Raw genomic sequence first — 18,841 nt, forward strand, 5'->3', positions numbered from 1 at the left:
GAGACACAGCAAACCTTCTGGCAATGACACGTATTGATGTGCCATCCTGGAGAAGTTGGACTACCTGTACAACCTCTGTAGGGTCCAGGTATCGCCTCATGCTACCAGTAGTGACACTGACTGTAGCCAAATACAAAACTAGTGAAGAAACAGTCAGAAAAGATGAGGAGGGAAAAATGTCAGTGGCCTCCACCTGTTAAACCATTCCTGTTTTGGGGGTCATCTCATTGTTGCCCCTCTAGTGCATTTGTTGTTAATTTCATTAACACCACAGCAGCTCAATCTGATTAACAACCCCCTCTGCTACGTAACTGACCAGATTAATATCCCATAAGTTTCATTGACTTTATGCTATACTCTGATTAAAAAGTGTTCCTTTAATTCTTTTGAGCAGTATATATATATATATATATATATATATAAACCATAATACCAGGATAAAAACCACAAACAGAGAAAATGTACAAGCTCTTCTCAAACTGATACAGCAGAGTTAAGTATCTCAGTTCAGAAAATAATAAGCTAACTACTTTTGAGTCATGAGACATCTTAACAAAATGTTTAAAAGGCTCTGGTATGAGATCAAATATACTGCAATTAATATTTAATAGAGTGTGAACTTAATAGATTCAAAGCTTTCAATTTAACTCTGGTCTCTGGAGCTATGAGGCATACCGTGCCAAACACTGCATCATTGTGCTATCCTAAAAAATTTTTTTTTTTTAGGCATGCTAGGTTTGAATAATTATGTCAACAATTTACAAAATGAAAATTAAATGCATTAATGTTTATTCATAAAAAAATACATCTAGACAAAAATTGAAACCTGTACCTGTTACCATCAACAGAAGTATTGAGATCTTAAAAATATACACATTCACTGTACAAGTTAATTAAACTAATATGGTATTGTTTTTTTCTAGGAATATACATATGGTTTACATTCAAATTGGGGCACACAGCAGTCACTCTGCAGCACATGTCACTTGTTCATGCTGGCAAAATAAATAGAATGAATACAAATTAACCTTTTACCTAAACTGGCATGAAGTTCCTTAATTTTGGGCTATGTTAAATACACACATGTGTGCATCATGTATATTGAAAGCAGCATCTGAAAACATGAGAGAAAGAATGATCACTGCACCGCTGTACAAAGTTCCTGTGTGCAAATAAGTGGTATACTATGTAGGACCTTACACTTTCTATGATGTCACCAAAGAGAAAAGGAAATAAATTACTACAATTACAGTACACTGTCAAACATTCAAGAAGGAATTTCATTGTATTCAGTACACATGACGCTACTACTGGTCTAGAACATGTGTAACTGGATCCTCCATTGGCTTAATACAAGGATCAAAATACACTAAGTAGTATATCAAGCCAACCATGATTGAAAATAAGAAATGTGGTTAAATTCCTTAACAACTTACATTATTGTCATACTGTACATTTACCATTCACATTTACTTTCATTTCAGTGGTACAACAGTTTTGGATCTTACATATGGTAAAAGGCAGACACCAAAACCTCAAATGGCTCCAGAGTCCAAAAAACGACTGAATCACAGGTGTAATATATATAATTATATATATATAAAAACTCTGATTATTTAATGTGATTTTTAAAATATTTTGGGGCACTGAATTCAATAATACTGTACAAACATTTTTTCTCCATCATGAAATATTTTTTTCACAAAGCTGTCAGCTGAACTTTTATTTACTGTTTTCACACCTTAATTAAACATCAATATTTTATTTAAATGAGAGTTTGCTTTAGTTTTAATATTAAAACATATGTTTAAATACTATGAAAATCTTCAAAAAAATAACTACAGTGAGCTACATACACTGATTCAGCATTCCCATGTTTTCTTGGTAAGTGGGACAGCAGAGCTAAGAACTTACATTGGATACAGAAGGAATAGCCAGCTAAAACAAAGCTACAGCTTGGTACCAAAAACATTACCAGACACAGCTTGGTGGGTCCAGAGAACGTGCTGCTACCACCACTTCAGAATACACTTGGTTTAATAAACCATTAAAAGACGGAGACTTTATGCATTTGTTCCAGACATTTCCTGGATTCTATGAGGCTAAATCGAAAGATGGCAATTTTGCTGAATTTGATATTAGAAAACTGATTACTGATGCAAAATTTGATGGTGTGATTAACAACCTGCAATGATAAGTCTGGGTTCCATCAAGATATCAAGGACTTTAAAAGAAGGTGCCAGATATGTGGGAATGTCAGTATGATGGCAGACTACTGCTGGGTGATTCATAGGAACCAATCAAAAAAAGTGTACAAATGACAGGTCACTAAATTAAATTTTGGATGAAAAAAGCTAAGAAGTGACAAAATCTAGAAAAGTTATATGTATTATTTTCGTTATATCTATGTTTAAAATTTTTGGATCGACTAAATATTTCATGTTAAAATGATTTAGAACAATATTGTATACATGAATACATTGTGTAATTCGTTATACTTTAATTACATGTTTTCAATTGTGTACTTAATTGTAACGTGATGGAAACATTATTTTAATATTTATATCTTTTTTTTTTTTTTTTTACTGTCGGCCGTACCCAGGGTCGACTGGGCAAGTAATTTTAAGCCAAAAATATGTAACTCTTCTATACATGGTATTTCTTAAAGCGCACCCTACCAAAGAAAAATTTAATTCAAGTACTTTAGGTCTCAAAATCTGAGAAAAGGCACAGTCTTTAAAACTTACTGTAGTAAAAATGACCCCAAGTGACAATTACATAGTGTGTAAAGAATATCAAATGCCCAAGACACTGTATTACTAAGATTTTCAACACTATACGCGATGATTGACACAAGCATTCATGACGTATTGATTACCAGGACTGGCGCGGGCATATTTGGGTACAAATACTACGGTGCCCGCGTTTAAATGTATTTTGTTCATGCAAGTTAAAGTTTATATTTAATCACTCCGGGCAAATCAAGTACAGTACGTCTAAAATACGTTATTTATGAACGGCTGACGACCAACTACGTCGAAATATACATCCATTAACATTCTATTTCCATTATATAACGTTTTTCATATAATGCCCAGCTCTTTTAAAAAGCAATTTCTACTTCACTTATATCAAGGCTACGTGAGACCTATTTCAATCTAAACAGCTCGCAAAACTGGCAACAACTTAAGCTGCGAACAGGTGTCTGACTTCTGTTTCGTTAACATACCGGTACACTTAAGCAGTAAAATCAGAGAAACGCCCACGTGAGCACCGGAAGATCGCACAACCCCTATACAGAGTCCAACACTGAATCCCAAGTGCTAACAAATAATAAATGTTAATAGCGTGGTTAGATGTCACCGATAATCCATTAAACCCGGTGACACTTCGTCAAAACCAAATCCAAGTTACTCCAAAGCTGTAGTACGAAGGTGCAGGGCCCAGCACTTCTTGCAAGTTAACGCTCGAGCTTGTCCCGACGACACTCTCGTGGTATGAATCCACTTGGGAAAGTCATGTGACCCTGCTCACGTGGCAACAGCTTCTGCAAATTGCTGCGCTTTCTGCATCCTGTCGTCTCTGGCACTGGAAACCCACATTTGTGCACGTTGCTACATTATTTTATTGCCTGCACTTGGCATTACTTCCAGTTCACTCCCCTACCTCTTTCAAAATCCATTTTGCGCAAGATGCATCCAGTTATGGTCTGCATTCCGTCCTTTCGATCCGAAGACACTGGCTTGGAAAAGGGTTATACGGTAAGGACAACAGTAACCCGTCACGGGTCTATCTTCATCCGCCCGACGTAGCATGCTAGTGACATTGACTTACCGCGAGCATTTCCAGCATGTGTCGCTTTCTTCCGAAGACGACAGCAAACGCGAAAGTCCCATTTAAGCTACTAGAAAGGGACCTTCGTGTGTGCTTACTGGATATCCCCGTACTTTGCCTTCCACAGTATATGAGGGAACGCGCGGGTGAAAAGGATTTCCAGTATCACACTTGTCGTACAGTGTCGTGATGCGAAGAACGAGTGCCTAGACTTGCACCCGAAAGACTGTCAGACCGTCTGCACGTCAGCAACGTCCCACTCTACTGTATGAGCCACTCAGTTTCAGGATTTGACACTGCGGTTGTCATGTTTATATATCGTTCTCTTGCTTAACTACGTGAATCGTAGAGGGTCACTTACTCTGCTTGCGAGCTGTTTGGAAATCAGTATTTTGGCAATATGCAAGCGTGTATTTAGAAAGGCACTACATGAACTAGTGATAGAAACAAACATGACGCAAGCGCAGTGTGGTGTCCTGACTTGACGTCACCACTTGCAGATTGATTTTATTTTGGAAGAGGTGACGGGTGGAAACGATACCTACCTCTTCTGATGCTGATTTTCGCGATGAAAGACGCTCAGGAAAATTACACTCTGTTGACTAAAGGGCGGGCTGGCCGCACGTTTCCTTTCAGTTCACTTTACTTCGGCGTTGAGTAACTTTACATGGTTTGAGCTGAGTTGCTTTTGCTTTGGTTTAGGTAATTTTGTAAAATAACACAGCATTCAGTTTTAATTTAGATCTGTCATTAAAATTAGTTCACACTTCCCCTTCATAAACTTTGTAATTTAGTATATTGTTTCAGTATAGATCTAGTGCTGACTACAATGTGTGTGATGTGTATAGGAATTGAAACCAAACTTGTGGCTGTAATGTGTTTTTTTTTTTTTTAATCTATTTGCTTATATATTTTATTATTATAATGTATATTAATAACAACTTGAGATTTCACTCAGAACGCCTTTAGCAGGGATGACCTTGTTATCTTGCTCCAGAAAAAATGCTCTGAAGCTGTAGTTGTGGCTCCAAAAAGTGTTTTGTTTGTGAAAAGTTTATTTGAGTAATTTTCAATTTATAGGCCTCTTTATGTTATCATTATGTGGCAAAATGAACCAACCTACTACAAATAAATCTAACAGGTGTATGCATTGTTTTATTTAATATAATAATGTATTTTAATACATTCTTGTTTGTCATGACACCAAGTGAGTGCTGGTTGGACATACATTTTACAGTTTCATTGTGCGCTGTACATGTCACTATATTACTGCAACTACTACTACTTGTTGCTTCAGTGACTGTTCATATATTATCAGGTTCTATTGTGCTTGAGCACATCTGGTACAAGAACCAGATCAGCTTTGGACACAAATGAACTCTGGTTGTCATTGCAGGACTTATTTGAACATACCACACTCACTCATACTAGGTTAGTTTACAGTTACTAACTCATCTAACCTATTCATATTGTAAAGAGATGAAGTAAGCTTCACACAGACAAATCCTGGGCTGGATTGGAACCCAGGATTATGGAGCTATGAAGCAAAAATCCTAACTGTTGCATTACTGTGCTTCCCATCTTACTATCTAAAGTCTATCTCTAAATTAACACCTGGTTTGTCATTTTTGTTTTTAGTTCCTTAACTTTTATAAAAGTTCTTATAAAGCAGATAAAATGCATTAAGAAGATTTGTAAATTTTATGGAATTGTTTAGTACTAGTTATTCCCACTAGTTTTGGTATGCATTAAAAAAAAACACGATCTGACAAGCTTGGCAGAGTAAGTACAGGTCTGTGAAATGCTATGGATTAAGTTAGTCTCACCTTCACAATCTTCTTTCAAGAACAAAAGTATGAGAATAAAAATAGTCATATTGTGTAGGAGCTCCATCACCAGTTATTAGTTGTCACACTGAACACATGAAAACAGCAGCAGTGGCTGCTCTGCATGTTCCTACGTGCCCATTCCTGTGCTAGACCCTGCATATTTATGTAGCAATAGGACAAACTTATGACTATAGCAAAGTTTAAACTGTAGCACAATATCAATGGGCATTAAGCAGAGGAGAAGTTTAGGAAAGTTAAGACAAAAGCAGTTGAGGACAGAATACTTTGAAAACAGAAATAATTTTTGGGAAGAGTAGCTGCAACAGAGTAAAACAGGGGTCCTCAATCACAGTCCTGGAGGGCCGCAGTGGCTGCAGGTTTTTGATCCAACCCATTTGCTTAATAAGAAGCACTTATTGCTCAAGTAACACTTCTGCTTCACTTTAGTAGTCTCACTTGTTAAGATTTTGAACCCTTATTGCTTACTTTAGTCTTAAACAGCTGTACTCTCCTTTTTTAATTGCTCCTAATTAGCAATAGCATGCGAGTGACAAAAGAGACCAGCAGTTCTCCATTCAGCTTGTTACCATTTACACCCATGTGTATTTATCATGCACTATTTGGTTTAATTAAATACTTGGAAGGAAAGTGAAGAGAAAAAGTGAAGGACTGAGAATTACTCATCCATTTTAGCCTTCAAACCATTTGCATCATATCCTTATAAAGGGGAAGAAAATCTAGGCTATGAGAATTACCTGACATAGCCGAGTTAAAGCACTAACAAGCAATGAAATTAAATTATTGGCAAGAATTGCTTTCTAATTAAGCAACCGGGTTAGAACAAAAACCTGCAGCCACCGTGGCCCTCTAGGACTGTGATTGAGGATCCCTGGAGTAAAATCTGTAAAAGTTTTTGAATACATTTTAGAGACATGATCTAGGAAAAAAATTTAGAATTCAAACATGAACAAGTTGGTTTTTAGCTTTGATGTAAATGTTAAAATTGATGAAGCCTCCCAAAGAGTGGTGTTCCATAGAACAGGAGACAGAAAACAAAACTATATAGTGAGACTAGAGTAAAGCAAGAAGATATTAGCTGTCTTGTACAGTTATACCGAATAACATACAAATGACACTAACAGCAATGTAAGGTAATAGCATAGTTTTATAGATTATTCTCTCATAAGGTGCAATTTCAACATTTTATAACCTGTTGATGCCAAGTGAAGGAAGATTTGATTTTCATATATATTGCAGTGTGTGCTAAAACATGTTGCAGTTAATATGCACCTGCCAGTGAAGTAATATAGGCAGAGAGGTGTCCTTTAAATAACCTGACAGAAGGAAGAAGCTCAGAACTCAGGTTTTCTGTAATTCAATGAAATATGTAGCAAAAATTGCTCTTATTTGTACTGTGTATAGTGTAACGTTTCTGAAGATGGAAAATCCTGGTGTGAACTCCTGTTAGGTTTAGCTCGGATATTTTTAGCTTGCCACTTTGAGAAACATGTATCTGACACCCTTTGCTAGAGCAGGCTTGGTATAATAAAGCTTAGAGAAATGTTATACTGCACCTAGAAAGTGCTTTTGATTGTTTTGTAATGACAGACATTACCAAAGTAATCATAAAGAGTTATTGGCAGATACTTTATTATTTTTTACACTGTCTAAATACAGTATATATAGAAATGGAACTTCTTGGATTCCTTCTAAAATTAATTGAAGGGTTTTTTAATTTGCTGCTACTATTGTTAGTATTTGTAATAAAAATATAAATAGTATTTTGGGAACAGCAGTGTAATTAATGAGACTTGATTTTCAGCATTGTTAAGTCTACTATTAATGTCACACACTACACATGTCACTTCAAATGTCTGATTATTAACCTGATGCCTAGCAGTTGAAACTTTTAGTTTCTTCAGGCAAGGCAGGTTTAGGCAGTTTCAAAATCTGTTGTTATATCCTTATGGTTGTGCTGTAGCTTCAGTCCAGCTAATTCACTGCTATTAAACGTATTTTAATAATGTCAAGATAAATTATGTACATTTTCATATTTAATTATGTTATATACTATACAATATTTTCTTTAATGGAAAAAGAAAAACGTTCATTAGTGAACAAATACTTCTGAAATATGGCCCATAGTTCTTAGTATTGATCTTTATTGTTTGTAAAAAAAAAATCTAACACTGTCAGTCAGTCAAAATGAAAAAGCTTTGTTTTTAGTAAAAGCTAAGAAAAGTAAAAATCACAGCTTCACATTCAATTTTGCCTATAAAATACTCTATTTTGCTGAATTGGCTCTGATTATCTTGAAACCATGAACTTGTTTCAGGTTAGAATATTATGTTAAGCTACTTAATTTTGCATAGAGTTGGTATGAGGTGTTGTTTGTGCCAGTCAACAATATATATATAACAGAAGTCAAAAAATACAGCAGATTACAGTTTGAAAGTTAGCTGTTCTAACCATATGCACATCAGTCTACTGTGAGTTGCAATGTGTTCTTTATTATGTCTAGGATCTTTTGAAAGACTTGACAACTGGTACAGTATAGCAAGACCATATTTTATATAGACTAATGGACTTATTTAACGTCATACAATGAAAAAAATGTGGAAATTGAACCTGAAGCCATGCCTTTTCTAAGCTGCATCTCTTTACCACATTGCTCACTATAGTTTCTAAATGCTTTAAAGAGCAAGTAGTCAAAATTTACACCAGGTGTTACAGACTCAAATCAAATGTATGTTTTTATTTTATTGTAGAAATAATAATAATATTATATTGTAGAAATAATAATAATAGCAGCTCACTACTCAAAATTCGGAGTGCCCCGTCTCGAACCCGGGATCTTTGGGGTATAAGGCAGGAGTTCTTACCTCTGCACCATTCAAAAATATATGTAAGCTCCCTGCCGAAACATTTTCAAAGAATTCTGCTGCCAGTGAAGCATATGCTTTGTGTTTGAATAAATATATAACAAAACAGCTGGGGACTGGGAAGTTTGGGCTGACCTGCTTGGCCTGCCGCCACCATGACCCTTACTAGGAAAAGTGGTTTCAGAGAATGAGATGACAACAGCATTCTTGAAATTTGTATTTGAAAAACTGAGATTCCCAGGAAAAGACGCCTCAACTATAACTGTCATTTTATTTTGCTTTCTCATTAAGGCATTGTAGCTGCGTTTTTCCAAAATTACCAAAGTTCAGCAGCTCTCACTCAAAAAATGGGATTCAACAAAAGCCTGACGCACAGAAATGATTCCACAGACAAAATATCTTCGTTTTTAAAAATTTGGTTAAGTTTCAAAGAAAAACAGTTCACACAAAAAAAAAATATATAATAGCAAAAAAAAGAAAAAATCATGTTAAGAAAAGTTCAGTTCAAAGCTTAATCTTGTTACATCTCAAATCATTACTATTTACTTAACATTTATGAACCATTTCAAAACGACGGTCAGAAAACTGTATGCTTATCCCATTTGTAAGTTAAAAATGGGTCTTTCAAGTCCCTGCTTACTGGGACCTGTTCTAGACACAACAGAATCTATTATCACACTGTTTCTCAATTATAGTAAGAAGGTTCTATCTCTTACTAACTTATAGGGGGAAAAGACTATACCATGGTCTATGACTATGGAAGAAATTTATGTTCTATTCAAATTAAGCAAACATTAACCTGAGTTTAACTCAAAACTTTAACTTTCTAAAATTGGCTCTTACATTTCCGGCCCCCTAATTAGCTATGCAGGAGCAGAGACAATTACTGTACTTTACTTCAATATGAGCCAATTAACTTTACTTTTACATTAACTATTGTTTTCAAATCACTAGCAATAACACTGCAAACAAACATTTAAAAAATTTGCTATTTCAAACATTGGCTGTTTCTTGAAGCAGGCACAGTTTATTCACGGGTCTGTCCAGTGTGCTGGTTTTGGTCTGCACACAAACTCTTCTGACTGCACCTTTGGTGTCTGGCATAGTCTTGATGACTCGACCCATTACCCATGAATTGCGAGGTGTAGCTTTATCTACAATTAAAACAACATCCCCTGGTTCAAAATTTCTTCTTGGTGCAAGCCATTTTTGACGTTCTTGAAGTATTGGCAAATATTCTTTTGTCCATCTTTTCCAAAACAAATCAGCCATGTGTTTAATTTGTTTCCAGCGTCTTCTTGGGTATGGTTCATTTTCTGAAACGAGTTCAGGTGGCATTTCAGGTTGTGTCTTCATTAATAACAAGTGATTGGGTGTGAGTGGTTCCAAATCATTTGGGTCATCTGATGTCTTTGTAAGGGGTCTGTTATTGAGTAATGATTCCACTTCACACATCATTGTATGACAATTTTGATCATCAAGTGTTTGTTGGTTTAGTGTTGAATTTAAGATCTTATTCTTTTGATTTGTCTTTCCCACACTCCACCTTGATGAGAGGCTGTTGGTGGATTGAAAATCCATTTGATTTCTTTCTGCATCATTGCGTTGGCAATATTTTCGTGTTCCAAGTTTTTAGTAGCTTTTTGTAATTATCTTTCTACTTCAACAAAATTAGTTCCATTGTCTGAGCTCATGATTTTAACTTGTCCTCTTCTACTCATAAATCGGAGTATGGCTTGGATACTGGAATCAGTGTCTAAGCTATGTGCAATCTCTATGTGCGCAGCTCTGGTTGTTAAACAAGTGAAAATTAGTCTGTACCTCTTGACTAGATTTTGTCCTCTTTTGACTAGAAAGGGGCCAAAATAATCGACTCCAACATTAGTGAACAGTGGTTGGTTGGGTGCTAGGCGATCTTCTGGCAAATCTGCCATTTTTTGCTCACCTGCTTTCACATTGTATCTTCTGCACGTTGTGCACCTTGAAATTATTTTTCTGATAGCGGCATTTGCTTGAGGTATCCAGTATTTCTGGAGTAACTGTGCAAGCACATAGTTGCGTCTACAATGTCCGATTTGTTTATGAATGTGCTTCAATATGAGAGAAGCAACATGTGAATGCTTGTTAAGAATTACAGGATGTTTAGCTTCTTTTGGCATTGCAGCTTTGCAAAGTCTTCCTCCAACTCTCAGTATTCCATCTTTGTATGGTCGGATCAAGTTAATAGGTTTGACTGTTCTTTTTAACACGTCTTTTTTTTAAAGCCTTTAATTCTTCTGGAAATTCTTGCTGTTGACTGAAGCAGATAAGCTCTGTTTCAGCTTTAACTAAGTCATCTAGAGAAATTGGTCTTGGTTTTAAGGTCCATTTGTACCTTTTCATGTGCTTTGCGATGAGTGATTTTTGTTCTTCTGGATTACTTTTAGTCTGACTGACTTCAAGTTGAAATGTTTTTCTTTCATTTCTTAAGCATAGCAGTATGTCTTTAAACTTGAGAAACCAAGCCACTGCTTTCTTCAAGTGTAGCCAATCTGAAAAGTAAGTGTTTAGTTTGTTAGTAGGCTCAGTCGCCTCCTCTATTCTTGTCATGTTAACTGCACAAGTTTTAACTTCTGGATCATCTTCAAAGAGTGAATCGTTCAGTTGATCTGGTCTTTTTGGCACTCCCGCCCGGGCTTCAATAAGAAACTTGGACCTTGTGACTATGTGGTGCTTTTGAGAAAGTTTTCTATGCTTAGCCTTCTAGATGCTTGATCAGCCAGATTAAGAGCAGATGTGACGTACAGTACCTCCACTGCGAAGGCTGTGAATTCATTCCACCCAAATTTCTCTTTGCATAAGTCTCTTAGAATAACCTTTGTTGGCAGTAAGGCGGGTGCTAGAAAACCAAGTGGATCGTAAACTGAGCTAACAACAGACAGAATACCACATCTTGTAGCGGGCTTGTTTTGTAACTTAATCTGAAATTTGAAACTGCCCGTTTCTGTGCACCACTGGATGCCCAGGGCATGATCTGTGGGAAGCAGACTGTGGCTCAAGTCTAAGTCCTTTTGTTCATGAGCTCTGTCTTCTTCGGGAAAAGACGATAAAACTGCTCTGTTGTTACTCACCCACTTAATCAAATGAAATCCCTCTTTGAGGCATAGAGTTTGGAGGTCCTTTACCAGCTTTATTGCTTGTTCTTCTGTTGTCACCGACCTTAAACAGTCATCCAAGTTATTGAGAACGGTGTTAACTGCTTCCTCAGGAAATGTATCTCTGGCATCTTCGGCTGTTCTACACCAAGCATAAGAAGCACAACTGGGTGAACAAGTAGCACCAAAAAGATGTACTGTCATTTTGAATTCTTCAAGGTCTTTACTTAGATTCCCTTCAGGCCACCATAAAAAAAACGTAAAAGATCAATGTCTTTATCTGGTACTTTAACTTGGTAGAACATTGACTTAATGTCTGCCATTAAGGCTACTGGCTCCTTTCTGAATCTTGTAAGGACGCCAATGAGTATGTTAGTTAGGTCAGGGTCTTGTATTAATTGTTCATTAAGTGAAATCCCTTGGTAGGTGACAGTGCAATCAAAGACCACTCAAATTTTATTCTTCTTTGGATGATACACACCGTGATGTGGGATGTACCACACACTGCCTTCATTGCAATTCATGCTTTCTTTGGGTACCTTGACAGCATAACCCTTGTCAATAATGTCTTTCATGAAGGCTTTATAGTCTCCGTGGAAACCTGAAGTTTTGCTCAGTTTTCTTTTGAGTCCAATAGCATGCTGTTCAGCAATACAGTGATTGTTCAGCATTTTAAGTGTTTTATCCTTCAAAGACAAATTTAAACAATAGTGGCCACCTACCAGTCTCGCAGATTCTGAGGCTATGCGCATGAACTTGATGTCCTCATGCGACATTTCCTCTTTTTCTTCACAACTGCGCTCTAGAAAATCAGTGTTATATACTGTTGAAGCAACATATCTTCAGTATCTGTTATTGACACACGATTGATTGAATGTTTGGTCAGCTTACCACTTTGTTTTATGAGGATATTCGATTTGACTCCGCGGTAGCGCATCTACTGTAGTATATAACTTCTGGAGCTCTGCGTGTCTGTTATTGCACTAGTCGAAGGTTGTTCTGATCGTACCTGTTTTTTTTTAATATAAACTCAAGCTCATGAAGCTTTTGTAGGATTCTATCGAATTACGTCCGTTCAAGTATGACAGTCAAGGAGTGTGATGATGCTACAGCACTTTTCTGGGCTAAAGAGTCACATTTAATATCAATAGCGCGCTTTAACTGAGGAGAAGCATTTTGCACTCTAGACTTTGTGCGATCCCGTTCTTGCAATTGCATCTCTTCGAATTGATTAACTAGCTGTTTGTCAGATGTTTGTGTTAACAGACTATTTGTATCCTTCAGCCATGCCGTTGTAGTGTCAATAAATTAATTCCATTTCTTAGAATTTTCCACGAATGTCGTTTTCTGTTTCTTAATCACGCCTTCTTTACTTAGCACTGATCGTAGCCTTCACGTTTGCATCTCATTAAAAATTTCAAGTCTTCCTGCTACTTCTAAATGATTTTCTGGAGTGTCTTTAAGGCTTTCAATTTCAGTTATAAGCACAGAAAGTTGATCTTTCCCCCGACTTATATGACCTTTAAGATCTCCAATTACATTCTCTGGCTTTGAGTCCGTACTCAGATCACTCCCGACTTCATTTGAGCTATGCTTAGACGTTGCCATGACAGCAGCTTGAATAACTGACAGCGTGTTTCCTGACAGCAACAAACGTCACAGTCGAACACTCTGACAACAGACAACTTCCTTACAGCGAGGCTTCTATGACTCAGGCAAAAGTACAAGCTATCATGCACAATGTCCTTATAATATCACAGTCTCTTAAATCTTCTCAAGTGCAGGTACGGTGACCTTGCTTTCTTTTACGTTCATGCAGAGATAGAAGATAAGAGCACAGTACCTTGGAACAGCACAGTTCTTTTTCTTTCATTGACGAGTTCTGGAGCAGACGTGTCCTCTGTCCTCAGATGGTAGATTCCATTTTAAATTCAAGGCCTTCAAATGGCAAGTTTTCTGATGAAAATGTAGCTGCGTTTTTCCAAAATTACCAAAGTTCAGCAGCTCTAACTCAAAAAATGATATTCAACAAAAGCCTGACGCGCAGAAATGATTCCACAGACAAAATATCTTAGTTTTTTTAAAGTTTAGTTAAGTTTCAAGGTAAAAGAGTTCACAAAAAAAAGAAAATTAAAATAGAAAAAAAAAAAAAAAAGAAAATATTCATATTAAGAAAAGTTCAGTTCGTAGCTTTAATCTTGTTACATCTCAAGTCGTTACTATTTACTTAACATTTCTGAACCATTTCAAAACGACGGTCAGAAAACTGTATGCTTATCCCATTAGTAAGTTAAAAATGGGTCTTTCAAGGCCTTGCTTACTGGGACCTGTTCTAGACATAACAGAACCTATTATCACACTGTTTCTCAGTTATAGTAAGAAGGTTCTATCTCTTACTAACTTAATAGGGGGAAAAGACTATACCGTTATCCAAAATCCCTGATGTGGGGCATCCAGCAAATTTAGTCCTGATACAAACCTTAAATTAATTGATAATCTAAAAATAAGGTGTATAATTAGATCAAGGGATAAAACCAGACCCTCCACCAGAGGCATCTGTAATAGAAATTTACTTCAAATTAAAACAAAAAATATATCACCAGTTCAGAAAGAACCATGCAGTTTTAAATGCTGTTTATTGAACATTCTCTCTTGGCACTAAAGCTGTTTTGGTAAATGATATTATATTAAGTACAAAATCTGATCTGTGTCTTCTCACTGAAACCTGGCTTAGTAAATGTGACACTGTTCCCCTAGCTGAGGCGTCACCAGATGGATACTTGTTCCTTCATAAGTCTAGAGATTCTGGTCGAGGAGGAGGCCTTGGAATAATTCATTGTAACAAAATGCAAATCGCGTCTAAAAATCTAGGCAACCTTACATCCTTTGAGGCATTCGTTTTAAATATTAAAACAGATTCCAACACAATTATAGTGCTAGTCTACAGACCACCAGGGCCATATTCATTGTTCATGACTGAATTTAGCAACCTTCTATCTGATTTGGCTATAAATTATGATCATGTAGTACTGATGGGGGATTTTAATGTACACATTGATGTGGAAACTGACACTTTTAGCAAATGTTTTACTTATTTGTTAAATTCAGTAGGATTTTGTCAGATTGTCAAAGGTCCAACTCATAATCATAACCACACATTAGATTTAATTATAACTTACAAAGTTGAAATTCAAAATTTAAATATTACTCCATTAAATGTATTTCCGATCACTTCTTAATTACATTTGATTTAGTTCTGCCCTTGCCAAGCACTCACAGATTAAAACAAAGACAGTGACATCTAGATTGTAATTCTGCTTCAAAATTTATAGATACTTTGAGTAAGTCGAGTGTAATTGTGGAAAACCATTTAGATCAGTTAACATCAAATGTAAGCGTGGAAAACAATTTAGATCAGCTAACATCACATTATAATGTGACCTTGAGAGATGCTCTGGACACAGTGGCTCCCCTTAAAACAAAAGTGATCAAAGCACATAGAAACTCTCCCTGGTTTAATGAAAACATCGAGCTCTTAAATTAGAGTGTCGAAAACTGGAGCAGATGGAGAACAACAAAGCTACATGTCTTTCAAATTGCATGGACAGAGAGTGTTAATAAATATAAAAAGCCCTCTTTAAAGCTGCTCAGAATACTATTCTACATTAATAGATAGCAATAATAAAAATCCTCGGTACTGTTTAGAACAGTGGCTAAATTAACAAATGGGAATTCAGATCAACAGTGCAAAATACCAACAGATATTAGCAGTACAGACTTTATGAACTTCTTCAATGAGAAAATTAAAAATATAAGATCCCAGATCTCAGCATCACAGTACAAACCAAATACTAGCTTAGCAGACCCTGCTCACATTGCATTCAGCACTTTAGTAATTTTAATCCTGTAACTGAGCAGGAAGTCTTAACTTTAATTTCTAAAATGAAGCCCACTACTTGTTCCCTAGATCCAGTGCCAACAAAACTAGTAAAAGTGCAATGGATGTTCTTGCAGCCTATTCTAAACATTATCATAGTTCATTATTGCATGGCACAGTACCTGATGCACTAAAAGTGTCAGTCATTAAACCTTTACTTAAAAAGTCAGACCTAGACCCACACATACTAAATAATTATAGGCCTATTTCAAATTTACCATTTCTCTCTAAAATACTAGAAACGTAGTGCCAGTCAGCTTCAGTCACACCTTACACATTACAATTTATTTGAGAAATTCCAGTCTGGTTTCGACTGGTCATAGTACAGAAACGGCACTAACACGGGTTGTAAATGACATTCTGATATCCTCTGATGAAGGAAACTCCACTGTAATTATGTTGTTGGACTTAAGTGCAGCGTTTGACACCATTGACCATTCTATTTTACTGCACAGGCTAGAAAATGATGTTGGGCTTACAGGCCCTGCTCGCTTGGTTTAGTTCTGTATTTATCAAATCGATTCCAATATGTACAGAAATGTGCTGACAGTACTCCATCATTATACACAGAAGTTCAATATGGTGTCCCGAGGGCTCAGTACTGGGACCTTTACTGTTTTCACTTTACATGCTTCCACTGGGATCTCTCATTAGGAAACATAATGTTAATTTTCACTTGTATGCAGATGACACCCAGTTATACCTTTCATTTAAATCAAATGAAGTTTCTCCGATGTTGTCTTTAATTAGTTGTGTTAGTGAATTAAAGGAATGGATGAATGAGAACTACTTGTCTTTAAATACAGATAAAACAGAGATGTTAATTGTTGGAGGGAATGACGCTGATCACAGCAATATTTTGTCATCATTTAACTCAGTTGGAATCCCAATTAATTTTACTGAATCAGCCCAATCTAGGAGTTATCTTTGACTCTAGCATGTCATTTAAAGCACATATTACAAAGTTGTCCAAAACATGTTTCTTCCATCTTAAAAATGTTAGGAAATTAAGGCGCTTTCTAAATAAACAGGATTCTGAGAAATTAATTCATGCATTTATCTCTAGTAGGATTGACTACTGCAATGCGGTGTTCACTGGCTGTTCAAACTGTTCTTATACAGCCTCCAGTTAATCCAAAATGCTCTGCAAGAATTATTACAAGAACAAGAAAATATGAACACATAACTCCAGTTCTTAAATCTTACACTGGCTCCCAGTTAAGTTTAGGGCGGATTTCAAAATCCTCCTTTTAACATATAAAGCATTAAATGGCCAAGGTCCGGCTTACTTGTCTGAACTTATCATGACTTACAAACCTGAGCACATTAAGATCTCAAGATGCCGGTCTGCTTAGGATTCCAAGGATTAATAAAATAACAGTGGGAGGTCGAGCTTTTAGTTACAGGGCCCCTAAACTGTGGAATGGTCTTCCTGCTTCCATAAGAGATGCCCCTTCGGTCTCAGCCTTTAAATCCCGGCTGAAGACTCACTACTTCAGTTTAGCATATCCTGACTAGAGCTGCTGATTAACTGTACATACTGCATCTCTGTTGTTAGTCATTAGCACTAAAACATAAGTAACATGATAGTTATAATTTGAATACTAACCCTCACCTATTCTGTTTCTCTTCTCGGTACTCAAATGTGGCATTGGTGCCACGCCCACCTGCCAAGTTGTTTGCCTGCCTATGGTAAAGTCATCCCTGATGGAGGATCACAGGAATCATGGGAAAGAGGGTCCTTTCATCGGAGCTGCAGCACTTTTCAGCTGTGGAATGGCCAAATGGGGAGGCAGCTTGATGGATGAGGTCTCCAGGACTCTAAAAAATCCAAATCTATTATGTGATATCATCTACTGTTAAATTCTGCTACTTCTAAAATTTTTATTTTATGCTGTATTGAAGGATTTGTTCTGTTCTGTGTATTGTATTGTATTGACCCCCTTCTTTTTGACACCCACTGCATGCCCAACCTACCTGGAAAGGGTCTCTTTGAACTGCCTTTCCCAGGTTTCTTCCATTTTTCCCTACAAGGTTTTTTGGGAGTTTTCCTTGTCTTCTTAGAGAGTCAAGGCTGGGGGGTGTCAAGAGGCAGGGCCTGTTAAAGCCCACTGAGGCACTCCTTGTGTGATTTTGGGCTATACAAAAATAAATTGTATTGTATTGTATATTTTCAGATTTATAAAAATCTAAACTTCAAGAAAGAAATCACAAATTGCAAAATCAGAAAAACCACAGTTTTTCTTTCTTAATTATGCATTTCTTTAAGTTAATACCATCTTTACAATACTTAGAAGCATCCCCATTATAACTGTTATTCTAGTCACTTCCCAACATCACTGTACCTACAGCTGGCCTGATCTGTGATTTCAGTGCATAACTCCTTATCGTATATGAGAAGAAAAATGGAGCAGGTTGCTGCCAGAAACTGAGTTTAAGATTACAAGTTGTTCTTTGCAGTAAGGATGCCTTCTTGTAAGCTTCACATCTGCTTTACCATCACATTTAACACAGGGATGTTTAAATAAAAAATAAAAAGTAATGCGTCAGAAGGTGATTGCAGTATCGACAAGTGCATCTCTGTGAGCACAGTACAACTAAAGTTTTGTTCAGCAAAAAGTAAATTTGTGGTTAATATTTTTATAGAGGCTTGTTGTTATGGAGATACATTCCAGAGTGAACCAGTAATGGTTGCCTGTATTGCAGACCTAAACCTACTGAGATAGGACGCTGCCAGCTTAGTGCAGTATTGAAAATTGGTTGTGGTTTTTATATGCTGGTATAAATTCATTGTTTGAGTTTATTGTTACCACAGTCATTTCATAGATTTTGCACAGTATGCTTTTTTGATCAACATCAGGACTAAACAAAATAATTCCAAATTACAGATGATGCTGTTTGCTGTGCTACTAAAACATCTTCAGTGTCAGGTAATCTAAGTTGAATGTCACTCATATTTCTTAAATTTTTAAAGGCTACTGCAAAAGAAAAATTCACACCTTTTAAATGATGTAACTAGGGATCAAAAACATAATATGAATGCTTACAGTTTGCCAATACATGTGTATGGATGGTTTAAACACTTTTTTGCTTTTTCAAGTATTTTGTGACTAAAAAGTGTTGATCTTTGAGACAGCAATAATATTAAATGGAGTGGAGTAATTTACACTTTTTGTGGATAGTATATTGTGGCATCCATAGTATTAATTTTAATTAATTGTACAG

The 18,841-nt window shown here is 36.4% G+C and overlaps 1 protein-coding gene across 1 annotated transcript in view; it reads left to right on the forward strand.

Moving 5' to 3' along the window:
* The first annotated feature begins 3,535 nt into the window (after positions 1–3,535).
* Positions 3,536–18,841, forward strand: part of snx24 (sorting nexin 24) — a 179,965-nt gene continuing 164,659 nt past the window's right edge. Inside the window, exon 1 of the mRNA XM_039759005.1 lies at positions 3,536–3,761. Coding sequence (XP_039614939.1) covers positions 3,693–3,761 — 69 coding nt within the window. The 5' untranslated portion in view covers positions 3,536–3,692. The remainder of the gene's footprint in view (positions 3,762–18,841) is intronic.

This window comes from Polypterus senegalus, chromosome 7, assembly GCF_016835505.1.
Source record: "Polypterus senegalus isolate Bchr_013 chromosome 7, ASM1683550v1, whole genome shotgun sequence".
In the NCBI taxonomy this organism is placed as follows: Eukaryota; Metazoa; Chordata; class Cladistia; order Polypteriformes; family Polypteridae; genus Polypterus; species Polypterus senegalus.